The 22,296-nt window shown below is 31.3% G+C and overlaps 1 protein-coding gene across 3 annotated transcripts in view; it reads left to right on the top strand.

Moving 5' to 3' along the window:
- LOC118197664 (cell adhesion molecule Dscam1-like) overlaps positions 1-22,296 on the top strand; it is a 927,954-nt gene that overhangs the window by 641,979 nt on the left and 263,679 nt on the right. For all 3 annotated transcript variants that reach the window (XM_085816877.1, XM_085816876.1, XM_085816875.1), the window contains exons 10-12: positions 8,944-9,063; positions 10,739-10,912; positions 19,637-19,784. In XM_085816877.1, coding sequence (XP_085673003.1) covers positions 8,944-9,063; positions 10,739-10,912; positions 19,637-19,784 — 442 coding nt within the window. The remainder of the gene's footprint in view (positions 1-8,943; positions 9,064-10,738; positions 10,913-19,636; positions 19,785-22,296) is intronic.

Genomic DNA, 22,296 nt, shown 5'->3' with positions numbered 1-22,296 from the left:
TAATATATTCGGAGTAATCTTCTATTCTATTAATATGAATAGTTCGATGCAGTAAAGAAACATTTGGAGTAATCTTCTATTCTATTAACATGAATATTTTGATGCAGTAAAGAGACACCAAATAAGAAACAATGAGCCATCTTAGGGGCGGATTATTACGCTAAATATACCCCTTCACATGATCCCTTTTGAATGCTTTGAGAACTTTAAATGTCCCCAAGCGCTTCCCTAAAATGAAAGTAGGTGTGGCGAAATCTAAAATGAGAAAGGGGTTGACCCTTGATGGCTAAAAGACCCTAGCCATTGTTGGCAAGTGTTCCCGAAGTGGGCACGCTGCCAATTCGTATGCCTCTCAACCCCGGCAAATGTTCGGAATTGTTCAGCCGAGTTAATTTCTTCTTGTTTCATATCTAAGTGCTCGAAATGGCGTTTACGGGCAATAATTCGGCGCCTATGACAGAAAAGTATGTATGTCCGCTTGTCCTTTCGCGTAAACGTTAAGCTATTGGATAAGTGAGATAACATTTGGCATCGTATTTCTTCATGTTAAAAGTAACTAATGGTGGATTGAGTGAGTTCTTATTCGAAAGCCTGCGTATGAGTGATGATACGTTTACATTTTTTGTGTAATACAGAAAAGTCTGTATTTTTCTCATTGTTTTGAAGGACCTGCGTTAATCTGAAAGTTTTAAACAATGTGTATTACTCGATAAAAATAAAATAATAAAGGGGAAATTTATAGTATTCATTTCTAATTGATTTAGTTAATTTGATCTCGTTTGCTTATTTTCTACGAGTTATCAAAACACTGAAAATTTAGAACGTATAATTAATTATGATAAACTACAGCAGTATAGTCAGCAAAAACATTTCTCGTATAGTTCTTATTAAATTTGATTGGAAATGAACCATCCTATTTAAATTATGATAAAATGTTTCTAAACAATTTACATGAGGGTGAACACTTACAAGGCTGAACATAAATAAATAACATATATACATTGTTTTCCATGTTGAAAATAAAACACTCTATTGAAGGCATTCGCTAATTTTGACGACTAGCTGTTGACGACATGCTTTATGCATGATATTTTGATGAACTAAAGTCATTTAATATCATATAAGGCTTGTATTTCAAATGATATATTTAACTTCTAATAATAAATAAAAAGAAAATACACTGAAATGAGAACAATGCTGAAACTGTATGTTTATTTTTTCTAGCATTTATATTTTGTCTAGTATTTTATTAATAGACTTAATTTGTAAGGGTGATACAAGGAACGTTTGTGTGATGCCTTACCTATGATTAGCGAAATCTGTGGGTTTTATGATCAAAGTCGATTAGAAATAGTTTACTGATTTTTCTACATAAAACCTGCACGATAAACTTTTATGTCTAATTCTTAGAATTTGAACTGCAAACGGAAAATAATTGTGGAAACTCAAAAACGTATACTTGCAGTGCTGGAAATTTCGCATAAATACAAGGTAGACAACAATAATAACAGCAACAAATCATAAAAAATTTAAATTTAGACAGTACATAAAACCTTTTCATGGAAGGAACCGAACTAAAAAAACAATGTCGAGAAAACTGTTATTTCAGTATGAAATAATATGGCGGTTCAGGATTCATGAACTTGTTTAAATAATTTTTGCAAACATATTTCATAATCGTTTTGACAAAAATAATCATTTGCCTTCCAAAACAATTTTAAAACTTCTTAAAGTAAGGGTCATTTGATACATATAGTATTGCTCAAATTTTTCTCGAATAACATACCTTTCAACTTCTACCTTTTTCAATGCTGATCTTTCAGAACAAAAAAATACAGATTTTTATGCGTTAGTAAAATAATGTAAACCATGCATTACGAATACGCAAGCCTTTTTAAAGAACTGCACTGTCTTTTGAATATCAAAAATGATGATTAAATTTATCTCTGTCTTTTGGATATCGGATAACTGAATGCCATATTCCAAAGGCATAAATAATTCCGAAAGATTGTCAGGACCTTATTACTATACTTTTAACATAATAAAGTTTGTTCAATTTTATTAGGTTACGATTTATTATTATTATTATTATTATTATTATTATTTATTGCTCTAGTGTTAGAGAAGCACACTAAGATTTATGTAGATTCTCATACGAATCTTACTGTTGTTTTCTTACGAAGGGATGTTGTTTGAAATCACTACATATTATATATATCAAATTCGCGTATGAAGATGATAGCATAAATTCATTCATTTTGTAAAGGAAAATGATATTTATCAGTAAACGTTACTGATTTTTTATTGGTCATGATACCATGATGGATTTAACCATTTCTGGCTTCAGCATTTCAAAGATATTCAATTGCAACACTTACCTCTTGCTTACGAGAAAGTAGCACCTAAATTATAATCACTTAGCATGAAGGACTTCTGTAAATGTAGTAGAACGCGATAACAGTTCAGTTATTCAAGCATGCATATCTATTAAATTCGATTCAAGACTTCTGCAGTGATTGCTTAGAAAATGTTAGAAATAATTCAACAGCGTGCAGAACGATTTATGTTCAGACATCTGGTTACATTTGCTTTCACTGCTGTCAGAATTTTCGTGAATTTCCGTCTGAATACTTTCAATCATTTAAGAATTTTTGATTAATGGTAAACCAATAATTTCTCAATCTGCAAACCCTTTGGTCGCGATTACTTTTAAATGGATAAGCTCAATTCCTGAGATATAACTTATTTAAATACATATTAGCATAATGAGAATGTATTCTGTTTCAGCATTTCATTAAAAATAATACACTATACTTGGAATTTTAAATTACCGTGGACTTTTTCTGTGTGATTTAATTTATAAAAGCTAGTTATTTCAGAATGGAGAAAGAAGTCTGGAACCTCCAAAAAAGAAAATAAAAATGCTGAAATGAAATGTATAAACATACAGAAAAATTTTATTTTATGATTATATATATTTTACAGTTATTCATTATTCGTATTTTATAACTCGAAAAAAAAAACATTTTTGCTGCTTTAAAATGCATCGTTTATATGATCTGGATGCACTTTAACCCTTGGCTTAGAAGAACTACTATTATTTCAAATGAGCCAAAAAACTGCTTCACAGCCATTAGTCAAAAGAAGAAATTTTTATTAGAATGAGAAGCGTATTCACCAAAAGATAGAAATTGCTGTAAAACCAAATTTAACAATAATCTCATTACCACTTCAATGAACGTGTTGTACTTTAAACACGTTCATTGAAGTTCTAACAGCTGTGCTAATGAGCTAGGTTCGAGTCCCGGAGAAGGTATGGATGTTTGTAAGCGGATAGTGTCTTTGTAGCTGAGGCCACTCAAAACATACGGCGAGGCGAAAGTCTTCTCGAGCAGTTAAGAGAAGAAGAGTGGAAGGCCTTCAGATTCGTCACTAAAGGGGCTGTCTTTCAAATTTGGGCGTAACTGGCAAGTAGACGCTGCACAACTAAGCGCTTTAGTCTAGCTCAGCGATTCTCAGCCGGTGGTACGCAAGAGAAGAATAGATGGTACGCAAAAAATAAAGTATTTTTAACTATTAAATTCAAAAATCTCGTGAAGAAAAAGAACAAGTGATAGAAATTTCCTGTGATCGAACTCTAACTGAAGATTTCAGAAATAACACACTTGTTGACTTTTGGCTAAACCGAAAAAAAGAATTTAAAGGCATTTCAAATAAAGCTCTTAAATTTTTATTGCCATTTTGCACAACCTGTGTGAATAAGGATTTTTCCATGTTATATTTGAAATACAAACAGAGAATAAAATTAAAAGTGGATCCTAATTTACGGTTAAAGCTAAGTGAAATAAGACCAGACATAAATAAATTGATCTCTCCTAAATAGACCCAGATTTCACAGCAAATTTCAAAATTAAGGTATTATAACATTTAATAAGTCGTTTAAATTTCTGTGGATCCAATCTTCGCTTGCTTTTCTGCCGCCATGAAATGACGTAATATGATAGTTAGGTTTCGCCGTTGTCTGGGTATTCTTTAAGTGACCTTAGGAATCAAATTGAAGATCTCAAGAGTCTAGAAATCGAACATTGCGTCGCGAGGCAAAAGTGCAATTTTACCCTGTAGCCAGTGTGTGAATTGACTTTTTAAGGAACCGAAAAGATAATTGGAAGAACATATTTATTCTCCCTTTCAGCTTGGTAAATATATAGAGCGAGAAAAATGTTGTGAGAAAAATTTAATTACTAAAGACAATTTTATATTAAAAATTATTATTAATAATTAGAATATATTTACAGAAGATGCACGTTAGTCTATTAGTATAAACATAGTCTCAATTTGAATTTAAGTGTATTTACACTACAATGAGACACAGAGTAGATTTTCCCAAAAGAATAATTTAAAACTGGGTATCGTTTTCAATTATGCAAGTTTCGAGCTTCATTCAGCATTGGTTTTTCATTCGAAGCGTATGAGATTATAAAGGAAATCTAACGTAGTTATTCAATCTAATTATTATCTATTGTTATTCAATCCAGTTATTCTATCTAACGATTATAACGTATCCTCGAATCTTGGAGGTGGATGTTTTTAAGTGCACTATGATTTGTGGCATGGGGGTACTTAGCATACTGTCCAGCCAAAAATCTCCTCAAGAGGCTTGGTGTTAGGGAAGGAATGGTGGAAGACACTCGTCCCTGTCTCCCAGTTTACTCTATCAAACCCGGCACTGAAATTCTCTTTTTTTTCGCCTGTGTAATTCAATCGTCCCCTGGTGTGCATCCTGATAAACGTGACATTTAAAGAGATGGCTAAATGTCAGACAGGTCTAGACATTGCCGACAAATAGGTTACCTTTCAAATGCCTGAAAACATTTGGAACTATAACTGCATTATTATTTGCGCCGAGATTTGTGCACACTGCTCACGCATAACAACTATACATATAGAATTTGTATGTACTTGCTTCTTCCAGAAACAGAATTATTCTACGCCTAAAATTTTGACAGAAATCTAAGGCAGAGTTCTTAAAAGAACAAATATTATCAAAGGATAAACCTTCATAATTTTAAATTGGCGTGCATTATTATTGCTTTATTTCCTAAATATGATTTAAACTATCAAAATAAAATTGTCTCCTTCATCAAGAAAAAATATTGAAAGAGTAAGAATATCTAAAATCGTTCACTGGCCAAGTGGATCTGCATCCTTCTTACGCTATAGTATTATATAATACTATAGCGTAAGAATATACTCGTGGTCGAATGCACTTCGTTATGAATAAGTCCCTAGATCCGGAAGAGCTGTTAGCTTGAACTGAATTTTTTAATCCTTTTCATTTGCAAAACACAAAGTAGTACTTCGCAATGCGGTAGAAAAATTCGAAATTCATACCCTGGTGAAACATTTTGAAGATCCTGGGAAGAGGATAAAAAATTTAAAAAAAAAAATGTTTTTACTTAACGAAAATTTTGAATAAAATACTAACAGCGTAAGATAGGTTGGAGCTTTCGACCTAAGAAACAGCAATGGAAACCCTGCGCTTTAGTACTGAGCTACTCTTCCTTCCTGTTAGAGCGCTGAATTAATCTTCTTGCTCCCCGAATCTTATTACAATTTTTTCTACTCGGAACTCTACTATAAGCTTTTCTGCGATATTTTTGGGTATTTTCTCATCATTGACAATTTATATTACTTCATGAAGTAACTGATGTTAAGATCTTTGAACCTTACAAGTGATTTTTGATTTCTTCTGGGAGTGCCGGGATACTCTTTTTAAGCTCATTGTAGTTTTGGACTTGTTTGTTTTGGTTTTATTCTTTTCGCTTCTTGGGAGTGCTTCATTTTTAGGGTAGTTTCTGCTGGCTTAAAAGATGGTTTCTTTTCTGACACTCAGTGTTTATATAACTGCTCAGAATTACGAAAACAAAAGAAAAAAGGTGTAAAGAAAACCTTTCTCTACCAAGTATCTTATATAGATAATTAAATGTATCTTTTAGAAATGTTAGTTTTGTATCTATTTGTATCTGCATCTAATATATATTTTATTGAAATTAAAATAAAGGTTTTAACTAGTAAAAAATACTATTATTGTTTAAGTAATCAAGAATGGTTAATCAAAATAAAAATTAAACGTAGTACGTTTTGCCGAATTTCAACATCCTAAAAACTGATTAAGCGTAATCTGATGCTAGCTAAGTTTGAAAATGTAAATTATTGCTTTCAAGTTGCTCAGTTCACTAAGCAGTTAAAATCTGATTAAATTCGATAAATAAATTTAAAAGCTTGCATTTTGCCAAGGTGATAAAAAGAAAGAGTATAAGATTTATATTTCCTTCGCTTCACAACCAACATAATTTCACATTTGAAAGTCAGATTCCAGATTTGAACCATAGAAAAAGTTTAAGTATTCTCATTTGCTTGTTTTCTTGTAAAATTTCATGTATAGCATTTAAACACTGAAAGTTTATTATTTTGCATGGTGAAATAATACGTTAGGATGTATTAATATTGTTACTATAGTTTTCTAATCCGATATTTATACTTCCAGTATAGATTTGCTTGAAACTATACGTTTTAGTCCAAATATTTCATTTTTAGAAGAGCCTTATTTCTAAAATGTACTCTTCGTTTTTCAGGATTCATAGCACTGAGTGTCATTTATGGCACATAAAGTGAATCTGTCCTTTCTTAGTCTGAAAGTTAAAATGAATAAATAAATATTATTCCGATGAAATAAAATGCGTTTATAAAAAACCAAATCCAGTCAAATATTGATTTTAATAACGTGATTAAAGTTTGAATCAATGTATATTGTGTATTAAATTATGAAATTCGACATAAGCTGCAGCGGCATTATGTGTAACCTATTATTTTTCTATGAGCATTTAAGAAGTATTGCCTAATGAAGTTTGCTAAATTTGGAAGAAAAATTTTGAATGCTTTAAATATGCTTTCGCTCAGGGATTAGAATATAAAAATTTACAGAAGTTATAAACTGAGAAATGTACAGCCTGCAGGGGAGGGAGGGAAAAACTGCACAGTTTTTTATCTCCCGTTCTACTGTGCCGATTGACGAAATTTAACTTTCGTTTTTCATGTCTCAAAAGCTCGAATTAGAATATATATATATATATATATATATATATATATCTTGCATTGTTCTAACATAGGCATTTGGTCACAAAATTCAACTACTCAAATAATGTCCAAATATTTAAATATTTGGTGAAAGACTTACAGGGAAATCTTGGCTCCCTTTTTTTCAATTTGTGCCAAGAATAATTCACTTGGCGAAATTTTTAATTTAGACTACCTATTTTCGTTTCCTTTTTTTCATTGTGCATGAGCGGAAAAGGTGAACCGCTCATACTTTCAAATAATTTTAACTAAGTGCATAAAGCACATTTGGCGTTATATGCTAAACGCGTCAGTATATAAATTTATGTATATCTTTGGAAATTTTGAATAAAAATCTCTAATGTTATGAGCCCACCAGCGGCCGAGCGGTAAAGTCGCTGAACACTGGTAGTTCGGTCCGAGGTTGGAATCCCGCGAACGGGCTGGCTGCATGGGTGTTTTCGTGGTTTTCACCATGTGTAACGTGTATACGAGCCAGTTTCCCTTAGAAAGTCCTCCACGAAGGCATCCCTCCTCTTAGGCAGATAGCCCTCGAGGCTTTGCCATAATCACACACACACACATTCTCTAATGTTATGCAGACACGCCTAGAAATACATCTATTTTAAGACGAACGTTATAAGTCATAATTCAATTTTTTTAACAATTTATAAAAATTATTAAAAAATACAAATTAAAAAAAAATCAGAAAATTGCTGAGAATTTTATTTCGATTGAACCTAATTTCGAATTGTGAAAGAAGTAATCAAGTAAGTTTAATAAAAAAAGAGATATTAATAAACATATACCAAATTTAATTACCATTACCTGACTTTTTGAAAGCTACTCCTGCGACATTTACAAAATTTGTCGCTTTAACATAATTTGATTCATAGAATCGAAATGTGCAAAAACAAAAGTTATGTTATTTCAGAAAAGTCCGACTTTGAGTATGAATTACTATGTTAGTACAATGTTCTATATATAAGTCTAATATTTATCCTAAGTCGCGCTTTCGAGACCTGAAAAATGCAAGTTAAGTGTCGTCAATCGGCCCAGTAAAACGGGGGATATAGAACTGTTCCATTTTTTATGTAAGGTGTACCTGATGCTACGTAATATTTCTCATTAATACAGAAACGTTTTTGTCTTAATTTCTATCATAACCGGAGGCTCACATGTAAGTAAACATACTGAGGTGAAATACAAATAACCGTTGACTACAGATCTAACAAATTCTGACAAACTAACAAATTCTGAAGTTAACCCTTATCTGCACTTCACCTCTTTATAACTCCTTACATGTGAGCCTTCTCTTATGATGGCTTTAGTAACTGAATTGTCATTATTCTTAATTTCATGTAAGGTTTTGTCCATCAAAGAGGTTATTACTTAAATATTGGTAACATATAACTGAAACACAAATTTGGTTTTTGAAAACTTACTTTGGAGTTTACAAATTTACTAAAGTAGTACATCTACTAAAATAGTACATCTTAAATTTTTAATTTCTGAACATATATTTTTGAATTCTGAATGCAAATATTTAATTTTGAGTACAGTAATTTCCTCATAATTTTAATCTTTTGTAACAGCAGTCATACGCTAATGCTCATTTCGTTTCTCCCGAGAGAATTATCATGTATGCTAACGTGGCTTCTGATGATGAAGATTTGTCACGCAATTATCTCATGCAATATCCATGACGTACAACACGGTATCATAACTGAGCTCTTTAATTCTCTTATGTTAAGTTTATAAATATTTGGAAGAATGTTATTTATTTATTAACACATGTGCCACCTAATAAACTATTTTCTCATTTAGTGCCACCTAGGTGGGTCATTGAACCATCTGATGTTTACGTTGTCAAAGGTAAAAGCATAACAGTTGACTGTCAAACTGAAGGCTTTCCACAACCGAGGGTCAGATGGACAAAATCTGAAGGTAAAAAACATTAAGTAAAGTTCTCCAACTGATAAAACATTTTTGTATACTATTGTTAATTGTTTAAAATTTTACAGATTGATTTGCAGACTTATTTAAGAAATAAGTTTTAGATTCATTGACGGCTGAAAATCATTCTGTCTAAGAGCAATATAAAGCTTATTTTGCGTACTCTTTTTTATGTTTGGTTTTCATGCGCAGTTTCAGAAAGATAGTAAGACTAAGTATCTCTTAAATTAATGGTTATAGATACATGTTTCAAGTTTTAAGAAATGAGTAAAATTAGACAGGAAAAATTTTGAAATGAGACACATATTTTATGCGGTTATTGAACAAAGAAGTTTCCAATTAAAAATGATATTTCATAGACATAGATTAAATACTCTGTTCTGTAATATGCAAAACAGATTTTGGAACCTATTTGAGGATGAATGGACGGCTTTTCGACATTCAGTTGAAACTAGCATGTAGGAAAGAAATGATAGATAGGGGCTCCGGAAAGCTGTAAGCAGAAATGTCCCGAAACTGGCATCCGCAAATAAACAAGAAAGCTCTACAAAGTAATCTTTTGTCTGTCGAATCACTTACTCATTAATACTTTGCATCTTACTTGCATGGTTATTATTTTTTACGTGTCCTCCTACTAGCATATTTCTAAAATGAATGGCTGAAATTAGGAAAGAGTAATACAAGACACATGATAAACTTTTGACAAATAATGAAACTTTAGTAATAATTTATTTATTTATATTTTCTATTTTGCATTATTTTTTCATTAGTCATTATTAATGGCTTTCATAACTCATGATGCATTACGAATGAGAAAATTTCTGATGTTCATTTTGCCATTCTGTCATCATCATCATCATCCTTATCTACCTCAAATATAGTATTATCTTTACTGCAAAAGTAGCAATGATTTCTAAATATAACGGCAGATATTGCATGCAATGTGTAAATAATCCAATATAAGATCTACTCAGTTTATTTACTAAGAAATAAAATGAAAGCATAAAGAATACAGTTGGTAAAAATGGTTAAAATAGAAAGAAAAACGTTGTTGAAACTTTATGTAAAAGTGATACTTTGCCCAAATTTCTATGGATATAGAGGGCAATGCATGCAACTTTTATCTACGCTGATTGATATAATAACTTTATAAATCTGCTTACAGATATATAAGGTGTTTAAAACTGTATGTAAACTATATGATAGACCCATGATTCCAATTTAAATAATAATAATAATAATAAAGAAAGGCAAATTTTCTACTATGACTTCATTTCATGATACCTTGAGTAAAATCCTAACAAATTCAAATTCTTATACGCAGCTTTTATGAAAGTATTTCCAGTATGGAAATTATTCCTTTATCGTGCTAAAGCTCCTAAAGAGACAGAAGAGAGGAAGATGCCAAATATGTACGACATTGGCTGGAAAAGAATCATAAAAATTATATAACTCTACTGTAAAAATCATAACGTGTGCAAGTAACGTGTTTCCGCAAGTGTACCTAAATCAGATAATTTCAGTCTTTGCCATGCCAATGATATATTTGCGAAAATTTAAATTTATTTTAATGTTGATTCTACAACATTTTTATAAATGTAAATAAATAATAAAATTTTTAATGTAAATAATTAGTAAAATAATTCATAATTTTTAATGTATCTAGGAGATAGTCCTAGAGACTACAAGTCCATCGTCAGTAGTCCTCACATACAAGTGTTCGAAAATGGTTCCCTGTCCATAACTGATGCGACTGAGCAAGATGCTGGATACTATTTGTGTCAAGCTTCTAACGGGATTGGTCAGGGGCTCAGCAAAGTTGTTCGGCTCAAGGTTCATAGTAAGTAATAATTATAAAACTTGCTATTATTATTTCAAAATGGTCGCCCAGACGGTATAGTGGTTAGGAAAGCCAGACTACTATACCAAAGGGCCCGAGTTCGAATCCCGGGGAAGGCATGGATGTAAAATTGTCTCTCCCTTCATAGGAGGTAGCGGTGACCGCCTATTAGGTGCCTCCACAGAAATGGCCACCACTTCTGGACTTAGTAGAGGCAATACCGTTAAAGGCAAGTGCCCGCCATTGGGAAAAAATTCAAAATCTCATAAAGTTATTACAAACGTATCAACTCTATTTCTGAACTATATGAACTGTACCAAAATTCTAATTTGCCGAATGGACATGAAAACCATCACGACGGGGGACAAATCTGGAAAGAATATATATTACACACATTATGTAATAAGAGCTATTAATCCAAGATAAATTTTGAACTTAAAATGGTGTACAGAAGCAAATTTAGATGCACATTTAATTTGTGTTTATATATTTATTTCCGGGTCTCATGTTTTATTTATGGGTACCAAAATGTTCATTTTCAGTTATTATTAATTCACAATTATTTACTTGCTCTCAGTACTTAATAAAGCTGATAAAAACAACCGAATTATCTTAATATAGAGCAAATTTAATAGTAATATGTAACGAAGAAGACTTTATCTTTGAAAAATGGGGCGGAATGCTACAGTTTCTGAAAATCATCTTATAAGAAGTTTCACACTACATGTACTATGTTCAGGTAGTATAGAATGCATATTTCATGTGACAATCAGTATGCTTATTATGGATTCAGAAATCATTTCTCTGTTATCATTCTTTTTGAATGCATTGTATTAAACACGCTTTTCTATTTCTCTGCTTCAGAGTCTATTAATGTCAAATCTTGGTTTTCGAAACCCAAACTTCAGATTGTTAATGCAGCTGTATGATTTAAAATTTTCATTTCCTACAGTTGAGCGCGAATTAGCATAAGCCGATTATTTTTACGGAACTATTTTTATCATATAAACTCTGTCACAAAAAATATATACACGGAGATGGAAACGAACTACTATCACGGAACTTAACATGCATTTAGTGCATGAGGAGATAAACAAAGGATTACAAATTCAGAACAAAAGATCGTTTTATTAAGAAGTTGTGGCATGAAAAAATCGCGCATCTTTCTTTCAATAGTAAACAAGACGGATAAATTGTCCGAAACAGTTTTTCGTATGAACCAAATGCATGTGTGATATGGGCCTCACCAGACTACATTCCTGCTGAGCGAGTTTCGCTATTGTGCATCGATTTCTTCTAGGTGTATATATTTTTTGTGATAGAGTGTGTTAGTTTAAATTTACGTTTCAAATTACCACAGGTTGAAAATATAACATTTCCACTATCGCAGAATTAACGTTGGAACAATAATATAACATACCCAAAATTATGCATATAATTTCGAAAAGGTTTTATGTAGACGCTACTTCTAGAGGCATATCAACTAAAATACCATTTTTTACGAGCTTTCGCGAACAAAAACAAGACAGTATCGCTTATAGTTGCGAACAAATAGAGTTGTAATAAATAGATAAACTTTAAATGGATAAACTTAGGTATTTTACGTAAATGAAAGAGGCATTGTGAAAGCTATTGAAATCCGCAGTAAAGCGCATTCTCCTTTATGTAATTTTTTCATGGCAACATTCATTTTCCCATACTTCTCAGGATATAAAAGACGCATTGGATTTACCCCTCCCAAAAAAACTATGCCCGTGGTTCAGTATCTAAAAATCTTCCAATCGACTCCTTTTAAAAAAATTGATGATGTTGTAGTAACTTGCTTTTTATAGATAGAGAAATCTCTTTAACCCAAAAATTCAGCATAAAAATCAGAACATGGTTGTTGTAATTTTGCAAAAAAATTGTACATTTAAACTTTTTTCGCTGCTTCGCTGCTTTAGTTCCCCCCCCCCACACTTTTTTTTTTTTTTTTTTTTTTTTTTTTTTGTGTGTGTGTGTGTGGACTTGCGTGTTTTTAGCAATGATTTCTCAAATAATTTACTTGAAAATCCAATTCCTAATTTTTCAGAAAAGTTATATGTTCTGAAAGCATGTTCGTAGATTTTTAAAGCAGTCCTAAAACTATTTTAGTCATTTAAAATCATATCATTACTAACGAATAATGTAAGCAATTATGTTTAAAATGATATACTGTGATCTTCTCTGGATTTGAGTTTTGGTCCATGTTAGTGTTACGATGAAAGTATAAAACTCGAACAAAAAGTGTCTCCCAGGATTATACTAATTTTACGCATTATATTACACCGCTTCTAAATGTATATTTCAGCTCAGCGCTTAATTTATATTTATTTATAATGCATATTTACTGTAGTTTAATCTGTATTTAATTCAACAAATAAAAAGAACGTTATCTATGTTAAAATTTCGTATTTGAAACATAAAGTGCTTGTAGTTAAATGGTCAAGACGATTTTCAAGAACATTATTTTATTTTAAGTTTAAATTAGGGATCTCAAATGGTTAAAAAAGCATTAGAAGGTCGATTGGCCATTCATACTCAAAAACAAAAAGTATAACACTTACATTGGCTAAACATGTTTCCCAAATCATGAAATTAATTTTACTAAATGTGGATGTATAAAGAGTAAGGAATTTCAATTTTCATTAAAATATTTCATCTTATTGACAAACAAAATTCTGTGCAAATATCTGAAAGATTCATCCAAAGCAATAAGTAATCTAATGTTTATAATTTAACGATAAAACAGCAAGCAAAGAAAAAATTCTACAACCAGTTCTAAATTTAGTATCAAATCTGATTCATCTGAAAGCTTAAAAGCTTGAAATATTAGACTTTTGAATTTTTAGTACATTTTCTAAAATTTAGCACTGATTAGTGCGTTCATAAAGTATGTTGTAAGGTCTCGTTGAGTTTATGAATCACTTATTTTATGTTAATAATCATTAATATTTATACCAATAATTATTTAATTTGCTTTTCTGTCCCTCTTGTTTCCCATTTTCCTGATAGAATGTAAATTTCTAGCTCGCGTAATATTCAAATGAGGTAGAAAGGAGACAGTATTTAAAGAAACGTTTTAGAGGGTAGAATCAAAGCGTGTTCTGCCTGCTGAAGGCGACGTTGCTAATTTGATTCTCTTGAGATTAATATTTTGCGGCGTTGCGTTATTCACGTCATTTACTCTGTTTGTATAGTTTGTTGTTTGTTTTGCTAACTTACTTTTACTTAATTAAGTTAAATTTAATACCTTTGACTTAAACCATAAATGCTGGCTTCTGTATGCACGAATGGTGCCTTCTGTTAACTTTTAATTGATTTAAATGAAATGATCTCTCACACCCTTTTTTCAGTCTCTGTCACAAGACATACGATAATTCACTTTAAGTCTTCATACATTTCGTACATTTTATGCTACCAAACAATACGAGACGTTATGATGTTACAACAAACTGCTCCTAAATACAACATGATTCACCTTAGTTACACCATTTTCTTTCTTTATAAAAAGGTGTAGGCATATATGGAAAGGTATGATTTAATGCCAATTCACTGACATTTGAAGCTCTAACTAAACACTTAAAAATACGTTTAGATGCGTAAATTATTCGAATTTTTAATAAAATAATGTTAGATTTCGTGTCTTGATCAAAAGTAAATCTCTGAAGTAATTATGTAAATATGATTGTTTGATATGGTAGGTGTGTAGGTAATAGAAAAGTGAACACTAAAAAACTAGAAAAAATGGATTAAGTTTGCATCGTTGAGAAATAAGTTTTAGCACTAATAGAAGTTTTATATTATATTAACGGGAGTTCGGAAATTTTGCTATTACTGTTTTCATGAAATTTATTTGTTTGAGAAATTTAATTAGCCACGTATGGGGGAATTGAAATTTATTGTAATATGCTCGAAGTTGTTCCTCTTAAGACTGATATCGCTTTTTTTCTCAAGAGAGGTTAAAGTATATATTATTATTGTGATTTCATTTCATGTCAAATGATATTAATCTTTGTTTTTGTGAAATGAAACGAACCATAGCTTCCTTCAGTAAATTTCACTGTTAATCGAGGGGGGGAAACTATCTTTCAATTAAGTTAAGTTGGAAAACCTTTGCATTTAAACTAAACATGTTTTAATCGTTTCTTGAAGATTTCCCAAAACATTCATTTTATAGTTAAAAATAAATTTCGCGCCAAGAGAAGTGATTAAGAACTTAGAAATTGCATTTGTTTAAAAAAAAATGTCAATTTGATATCTTCTTTTACATCCAAACTATAAAAAGAATTCGGAAAATTTATCAGCAGCATGCTTAAGTACTTTTACCACGTTTCAGATTTTGGAAACTTCAGTGAAATGCTTTCGAAGCAGCTTTTTTACACATGGAGTCGTGATTCTATTTGTTTGCATTTTAATCTAGTTCCACCCTCCCCGTATCTGAAACTCATGTGAACAAGAGGAGAAAAATGAAAATCGAAAAATAAATGCTGTTTCCTTTTCCGTAATTTTCTTTGTGTTGCGCCAAATGGTCCCTGGTTGACTGAGCCATGGGTAATGACATGTAAATTCTGTTATACTAAAAGGAATCATTGTTATTATCTGTTATACTCTGTGGAGTACATTACATTATAAATTTTCTCTGTGTATTAAGCTCCAAAATGAAGGGTAGAAAATTGTTGCGAAGAAAATACACGCCAAGTGAAGTCCATTTCCATTTCATAAATTTTTTTATGCATTTTGTAAATGTCCATCTAAATCTGAATTTAATAATCTCTGCTCGCACAGATAAGAAACAATTCCTGATTTAGCATAATGCATAAACACGAGGAGAAGGGTTTTTGTTTTTTAAAGATGTATTTCGCCATGTGGTTCTTTTACGGTTAGCTGAGTGTTTGTGTACTGCAACAATTCTCCTCAGGTTTTTCCTCCGGACTTTTTATATCTCGGTTCATTAACAATACTATCGAAAGCATTTTGCCACCGTAGCGGTTTTTATTTAAAAGCATAGATAGCTAGTGACTTGTCAGTTTTTCTGCCTTGAAGGCCAGAGATTTTTTTCTCCGACAAACTTTTCGGAAAGACTAGAATACAGAATAAAAAAAAAACACGAAAATGGAGCAGAAAGAAAGGTCATTAAATGATCGTTTACTAAAACTTCTTTCTCTCTCTCTCTCTCTCTTTTTTTTAAAGTTTTTTAGAGATTTTTTTAGATTCGAATTTCAGCCAAATTAGATAAGTCGATGAATGTACTAAAAAAGATACAGCTAATAAAATTAGTGATACATTCAGAAATGTGATAATAATGAAAATGTGAAAAGATAATCGGCTGTAGTTTCTTATTATTGGAGGAAAGGAGGAACATGTGAGCATATTTAGACTTTTATTAGTTACAATTCTACCAGTAGACATAACGGACAAAAATTATGGAGAATTTGAAAATCTGAATACCTTTAATTTTATCGTTTTCAAAATTATTGAAATGTAAAAACATTACAAATCTGAGCAATTGTCAGTTTGCGCTGTAGTGAAATATTGTTGGAAAATGGTTTTAAGCGATATATATAAAAGAGGCGTTTGTATCCTGTTATTAATTTAGGACGAAATTTAAATTATAGGTCAGAAAATAAAAATATTTTAGAGTTAAACAGTGCAAGTAAAATTATTGGTAAGTGGATTTTTTTAATTATTATTCTGCTGAGATAAGAGAATCTTCATTCAATTTAAGAAATCGGCATGGCCAAAAAGAAGAAATCGTGTATAATTGATTGGGCACATTTTAGGTAACACAAGATTGGGCGCATTTTAGGTAATAGTACTCGTACTTAACACTGCATCTCTATTTTAATCGAGAACACTCTAGGCGAAGGAAGCGAAGGCTTTCTTAACCTCTCTTACTCTGTTACCAACCTGCTGAGGAGATATCTTGTCTCGTCGGATTTTAGACCCCTCATAACGAATACACTATATATTTACAAACAACCATGTCTTCTCTGGGAATCTGGAAAATACAATATAGCAGATTGCACCACTAACCATCATGCCGATTAGGGCGACGTAGGAAACACGTAACACTTCAGTACACGTTATACTGAAGTTAATCAAATAGCAAAATATAATACAATTATTTGAAATCTAATTGGAAATTCAAAAGAATTAAAATTTTTAAGCAAAATTTCAAGCTCATTAAAAAGGAAGAGGCTTATTTTCAAACATTATTAACTTTAATTATTTTTTCAAAGTTAACATCGGTTTGTTTGGGAGATTTCGAGTAGAATTATTAGAGTAACGAAAGACAGAAGTTTTACTTTTCATGATGTATACCCAAATCTGAGATCAAGAGACAATATTTATTTTTTTTTAAATTTGATGCCATACGGATAGGTTCCATAAGCATAATGCTCATGCTTTCAAAATCCTGAATTCTCAGCTGTTTTGTTATCTCAGTTACGCAAATAAGATTAAAAAGCAAATGCAAGCATCACTGTAGGCAAATACACGTTCATATTCTCACATATTTCGGTTTCAGGATGCTTTAACATCCTGAAACCGAAATAATCAACGTTTACCGTGTGCCTAATCAGTTAATTGACAAAATAAAGCAAACTTTTTAAGGTTTGCGATATAAATTTTATAATGAAATAAGGGTTGGCTGTGCACATTTTTCAGAAACAAAATTGAAACTTAAAACAACCACAAGGACAAAATGATTAATGATAAAATTTTTGTTCTCCATTGAATATAAGCTATCAATGCACTTCTTAAAATAAACTATATAGATTTGAATTATTCGCTTTATATAAAATCCCCATACTTTTCATATAATGGTACTATCTCTGCTTGGAACTATGTACATAATTTAAACTAATGAAAGGCCTAATGATCATAATTAACGGATTTATTCAACAAAGTTAAGTGACATATAGATTCGAATCAAATTTACAAATATTAAGTATCTAGACTGAAAACCTAAGCAGTACGAGTAAAAAATCTAGAGTAAATACGATAAATGCGGAATGCACTACATAATACCTAAAAGTCTTTTTGTGTGTTTATCTTCAAAGATCAGTTTGAGGGGAGAATATATTATTGTTATTAAACGCATTATTTACAGCTGAAATATTCTGCACCTTTCAATATTATAAAATAATTCTTTTTATGACATTTTCCTCATGTTTCTAATCTTTATACAATCTTACGGGATTTAGTAAACTAATCTTTCAATAAAATAATACGCCTTAGTAGCTAAGGCATGTTATCATACATTTAGCATATAACATACCCATTTTTGTTAAGTTTTCCTGAGCTTAATTTCATCTATTATTTTAAAATTAGAACTGGCATTTCTAATCACTTAATGATAATTTTTGGCTGCATGAAAATTTTAATTTAATTGTCATTAGACCAGAAATTGGAATCAGTATATGATTTGTAAGTTTTTTTCGTTTAATATGCACTTTGTGTTCCTTAATGGACAGTTCTAAGGTTCTGTTTATTTGTATAAGTAAAATTCTATAAAGAGTTTCTGTAAAATCCAAACTAATTAATACAGGCAAGAAGATGTTTAAAGATAGAGCTACAAATTTTATCAAGATGAAATATAACTAAGAATTTTCTTATTTTAGTTTTCCCGAATAACTTTGCATTTTAATAAATATTTCGATCATCTTTTCTTTTTTTTTTCTTTTTTCCCCCCATAAAAGTTGAAGCTATAATCACTTCCTGGAATTTTTGAAATTTGTGTATTTTTGAATTCTGTGTATTTAAGTATGCTTGCTGCAAAATAATATAAATATTTCTTTTTAGGCATTAAGTTTTTCATTAATGTTATATAATTTTAGGACCTTTGTGTTTTATTGTAATATTGTAATGTTTAATGTTCAAGAGTTTGAGCTCATTTGCGCTGGATCAAATGTTCTAATACGCATACGTATTTTCATCTTACTCTATCTAGTTGAAAACAGAATTATTTTTTCAACTAAGGGGGCAAGCAAAATAATTTTCTTCTGCTATGTAAGTTAAAAGAAATAGGTGGTTCCCAAGACTCCCCCTTCCCCCGAGTTTATATTTGGAGTGAATTCTTTTAAGTATCTTGAAAAATGAACTCAAAAAAGGAGTGGTTTAAAAAACAATCGTTACTCAAACATTCCTTCAATTCGCAACAGTTAAGTATTTTCTGTTATTTAGGCACTGCTTATTTAATAGTACTACAATTTAACTGAATGATTTATATTTTGCATTGAACATAAATTTCAGTATGCACTCCATTTAAGAGAAAATTTGAAATCAAGTTGATTTTCTAGCTTCATGCTAATGAAAGCTTAATATTTCCAGTTTCATTTAAACATTTAGTCATTTTTGTAATATTTTTTAATTTTTTTCCAAAGCAATAGTAAAGAAAGCATTTTTTTATTACCTGCTTTTAACTTGACATATGACAAGACGTGAAATATATGACAATATAATTTTTATGAAACTTTTTACAGTATCATAAATGTTATTGCGTTATAACATATGAGATAATAGTTTGTAACCTCTGCCTCATTAGGTTTTTATAATACCAGTATAAAATTACCACCCCTTTTCCTCGTTAAATTACGTCATTGATATAAAGCCTCGTCTCTTTAAGATGTGGCATTTTATGGATATTTTACTTGCAGTATCATTTCTGTAGTTTTAAATGTATTACTTATTTTTTATTTACAGTTGCTGCTCATTTTCAGTCAAAGTTTATGGCAGAAATGGTTCGCAAAAATCATAAAACTCGCCTGAAATGCGAAGCCATTGGCGATAAACCCATTTCAATTACCTGGATGAAGGATAAAATTGCTATTAAGCCGCAATCAGATCCTAGGTAAGAATTCAAATGACTGAATTTAATTCAATCAGAATATTCTTCTTTACATGTATGAAAAGCAATTGTAACTGAGAAGTTCACATTTATAAATTCAGTGAAATAATTTTACTCCAGCAAGCTAACTGGTGAAATACGCAATCTATGCAGGTGTCCAACATTATTTGATTTATATATATAATTAACTAATGCACAAAAACATTGATTTATCTGAATAATTAAATAAATTAAGTGAATTTATTTCGGATAATGCATAGCATCCTAACTCAAAAATGCAATCTTAGAAACATAATATGATTAAGTATGACATAAAGCAATACGAAACTAAAACAAATGATATATGTTACAATAAAAGTTTAGAAAACGAGAATATTTAGATAGAACTGCAGATTTTTAACCTTCATGGGAATATAATCTCCTTTTATCTCAGAAGCAAATATCACAATGTGATTTTATAGATTTATTTAAGTGGTTAATTAGAATTTGAGGCAGCAAGTTTCATGCTTTAAACTAGTGCCGCCTTCAAGGAATTTAAGGCATTTCTTTGGGAAGCAACTATTCTAATGATGTTCCTTAAGTTTTCTGTTCAATTCAAATCAGGAAATTTGGTTTTTATTTCAAGACACGCATTAACGAGGTAGCTTTGGGTGGATATACCTGGCCATCTATAAAAATTGGAAATTAATACGTGCTTATGAAAACCTTATGTGAGGGTCTCAGTATATCTTGGCATTCGAATAGGTGTAGAAGTGTTCATCCATTGATCACTATCCCTCCTACACCATCACATGAGGTGTCATTCATCACATATGAAGTTGCACTCGACGTAAATAAAAAAAATTCAAAGTTAATATTAATGAAACCATCAAAATATTTTAACAATACTTTTTAGTGATTTTTTGACCTAAGATAAGTTTGTAATTGGCAAAAAATGCTTGTAAAAAAGTTCCAGCTTAATCACTTGTCATTTTCAGGTTCCACAAAGAAGCAAAGAAATTCATCTTGGTGTCGAACTTTAAGTTCGTTCCGGTACTTGATTCGAGTGCGTATGAAACTATCCCTAGTTTCTGCAGCACATTTTGCCGAAAACGCTTCTGTCACTAGTCTCGTATGCCTCTCTACTACTTGAGAATTTCAAGAAAGCTTTCCTATTTAAAATTGAGAACCTCTTCTAATCAATCTTATGTCTTCGTCGCTGAGGTTAGAGGTAGCCGACGGTTCCAAGGGATTGTCCCAGCGAATTATCTCAAAATACTTCTCCGCCTTGTAATTCAATTTGGGAAGCACAAATTGTATTCTCTCCTTGCAGTCAGCTTTTCTTGCTTTCAGCTTTATTCTCAGGCCATATTCACGAATATGTATTCGTTCATCTTCCAACATCGCTAACAGGATACTTCAGAGTGAGCAAGATAACAGTTCTTCTGAATAATTTCGTGAACGAGTGCCTTAAAGTTTTCGGATAAGAACGATTTTTTGAATCATTCCGTGAACATGACGAGCACCATGTGTTCCTCTCGGGATTTTCCTTATTTCAAATCAGGATGACACATAACCTTTATAAAATATTCAGCTAGTAGCTTCAAGACGTCTGCCTTCGGCGGTTGATACATAAAGGCGAAGAATTCTGTTGGCTGACTAATCTCTACATATAATAAAAGGAAGAATATGTCTTTGTGCGTGTCTTTCGTTCGTGCTGCACGTAAGCTAATAGACCCAGGCCTACAAACGTTGGTACATAGGTTCATCTAGACAAGAGCCAGCGCACCTCAAAATTCGAATGAGTTTTTTTTTTAAATTTATTTTAGGTTTCTCTTTTTGATTATATCGCATCAAATCGATGGCACGCAGCAACAATGGCACGCAGGCATTGTTGTTGATATATTGATATTGCCATTGTTGCTGATATCAGCACTGTTGCCACTCGGAAAAATGAGGGCGATAATTCTATGCAGTTTTTAAATTTAATGCTTCTCTTGGATATTGGACTTTTGTCGAGAGGTACTTGGATACGACGTTTGTCTAGAGGACGTCTGTTCTCCGGTACGTTTAGAAACTAGACGATAGCTGGCTGCATCATAGCGGTTAGTTAACAATAAAAAGTCTTTGAAAGATCATGAAAGCCACGTGATTGCTAGAATCTAGAACTAATAGTCAGATCAGAACCCCATCCTTCCATATAGTAGCATATTATGGCATTAAATTTTATGTTTTGGTGTGGAAAACAATTTCTTACGTTAATAATGGCGTTTTTGACAGAATTGATCTGAATGAAAAAAGCATAAAAAGCATTAAAACGTCAGTACAGATATTCACCTGAGGTGTGGAACATCAAAATATTAATATTTCGTGCTAAAATTTGAATATAGTTTGTTCTAGCCCTTTTAGAACCATATAAGGACTCAGACAATATGAATTTCAAAAATTGTTTTCGTTCCACCCTAATATGTGGTCACAATCACATATGCAGATCATTCATTATGGCGGTTCATAATGGTCGCACTTAAAAATTTTA

This window comes from Stegodyphus dumicola, chromosome 5 (assembly GCF_044657685.1).
Source record: "Stegodyphus dumicola isolate Sdum_Otavi_A_Nest chromosome 5, ASM4465768v1".
In the NCBI taxonomy this organism is placed as follows: Eukaryota; Metazoa; Arthropoda; class Arachnida; order Araneae; family Eresidae; genus Stegodyphus; species Stegodyphus dumicola.
This window is presented reverse-complemented; position numbering and strand designations above follow the sequence as displayed.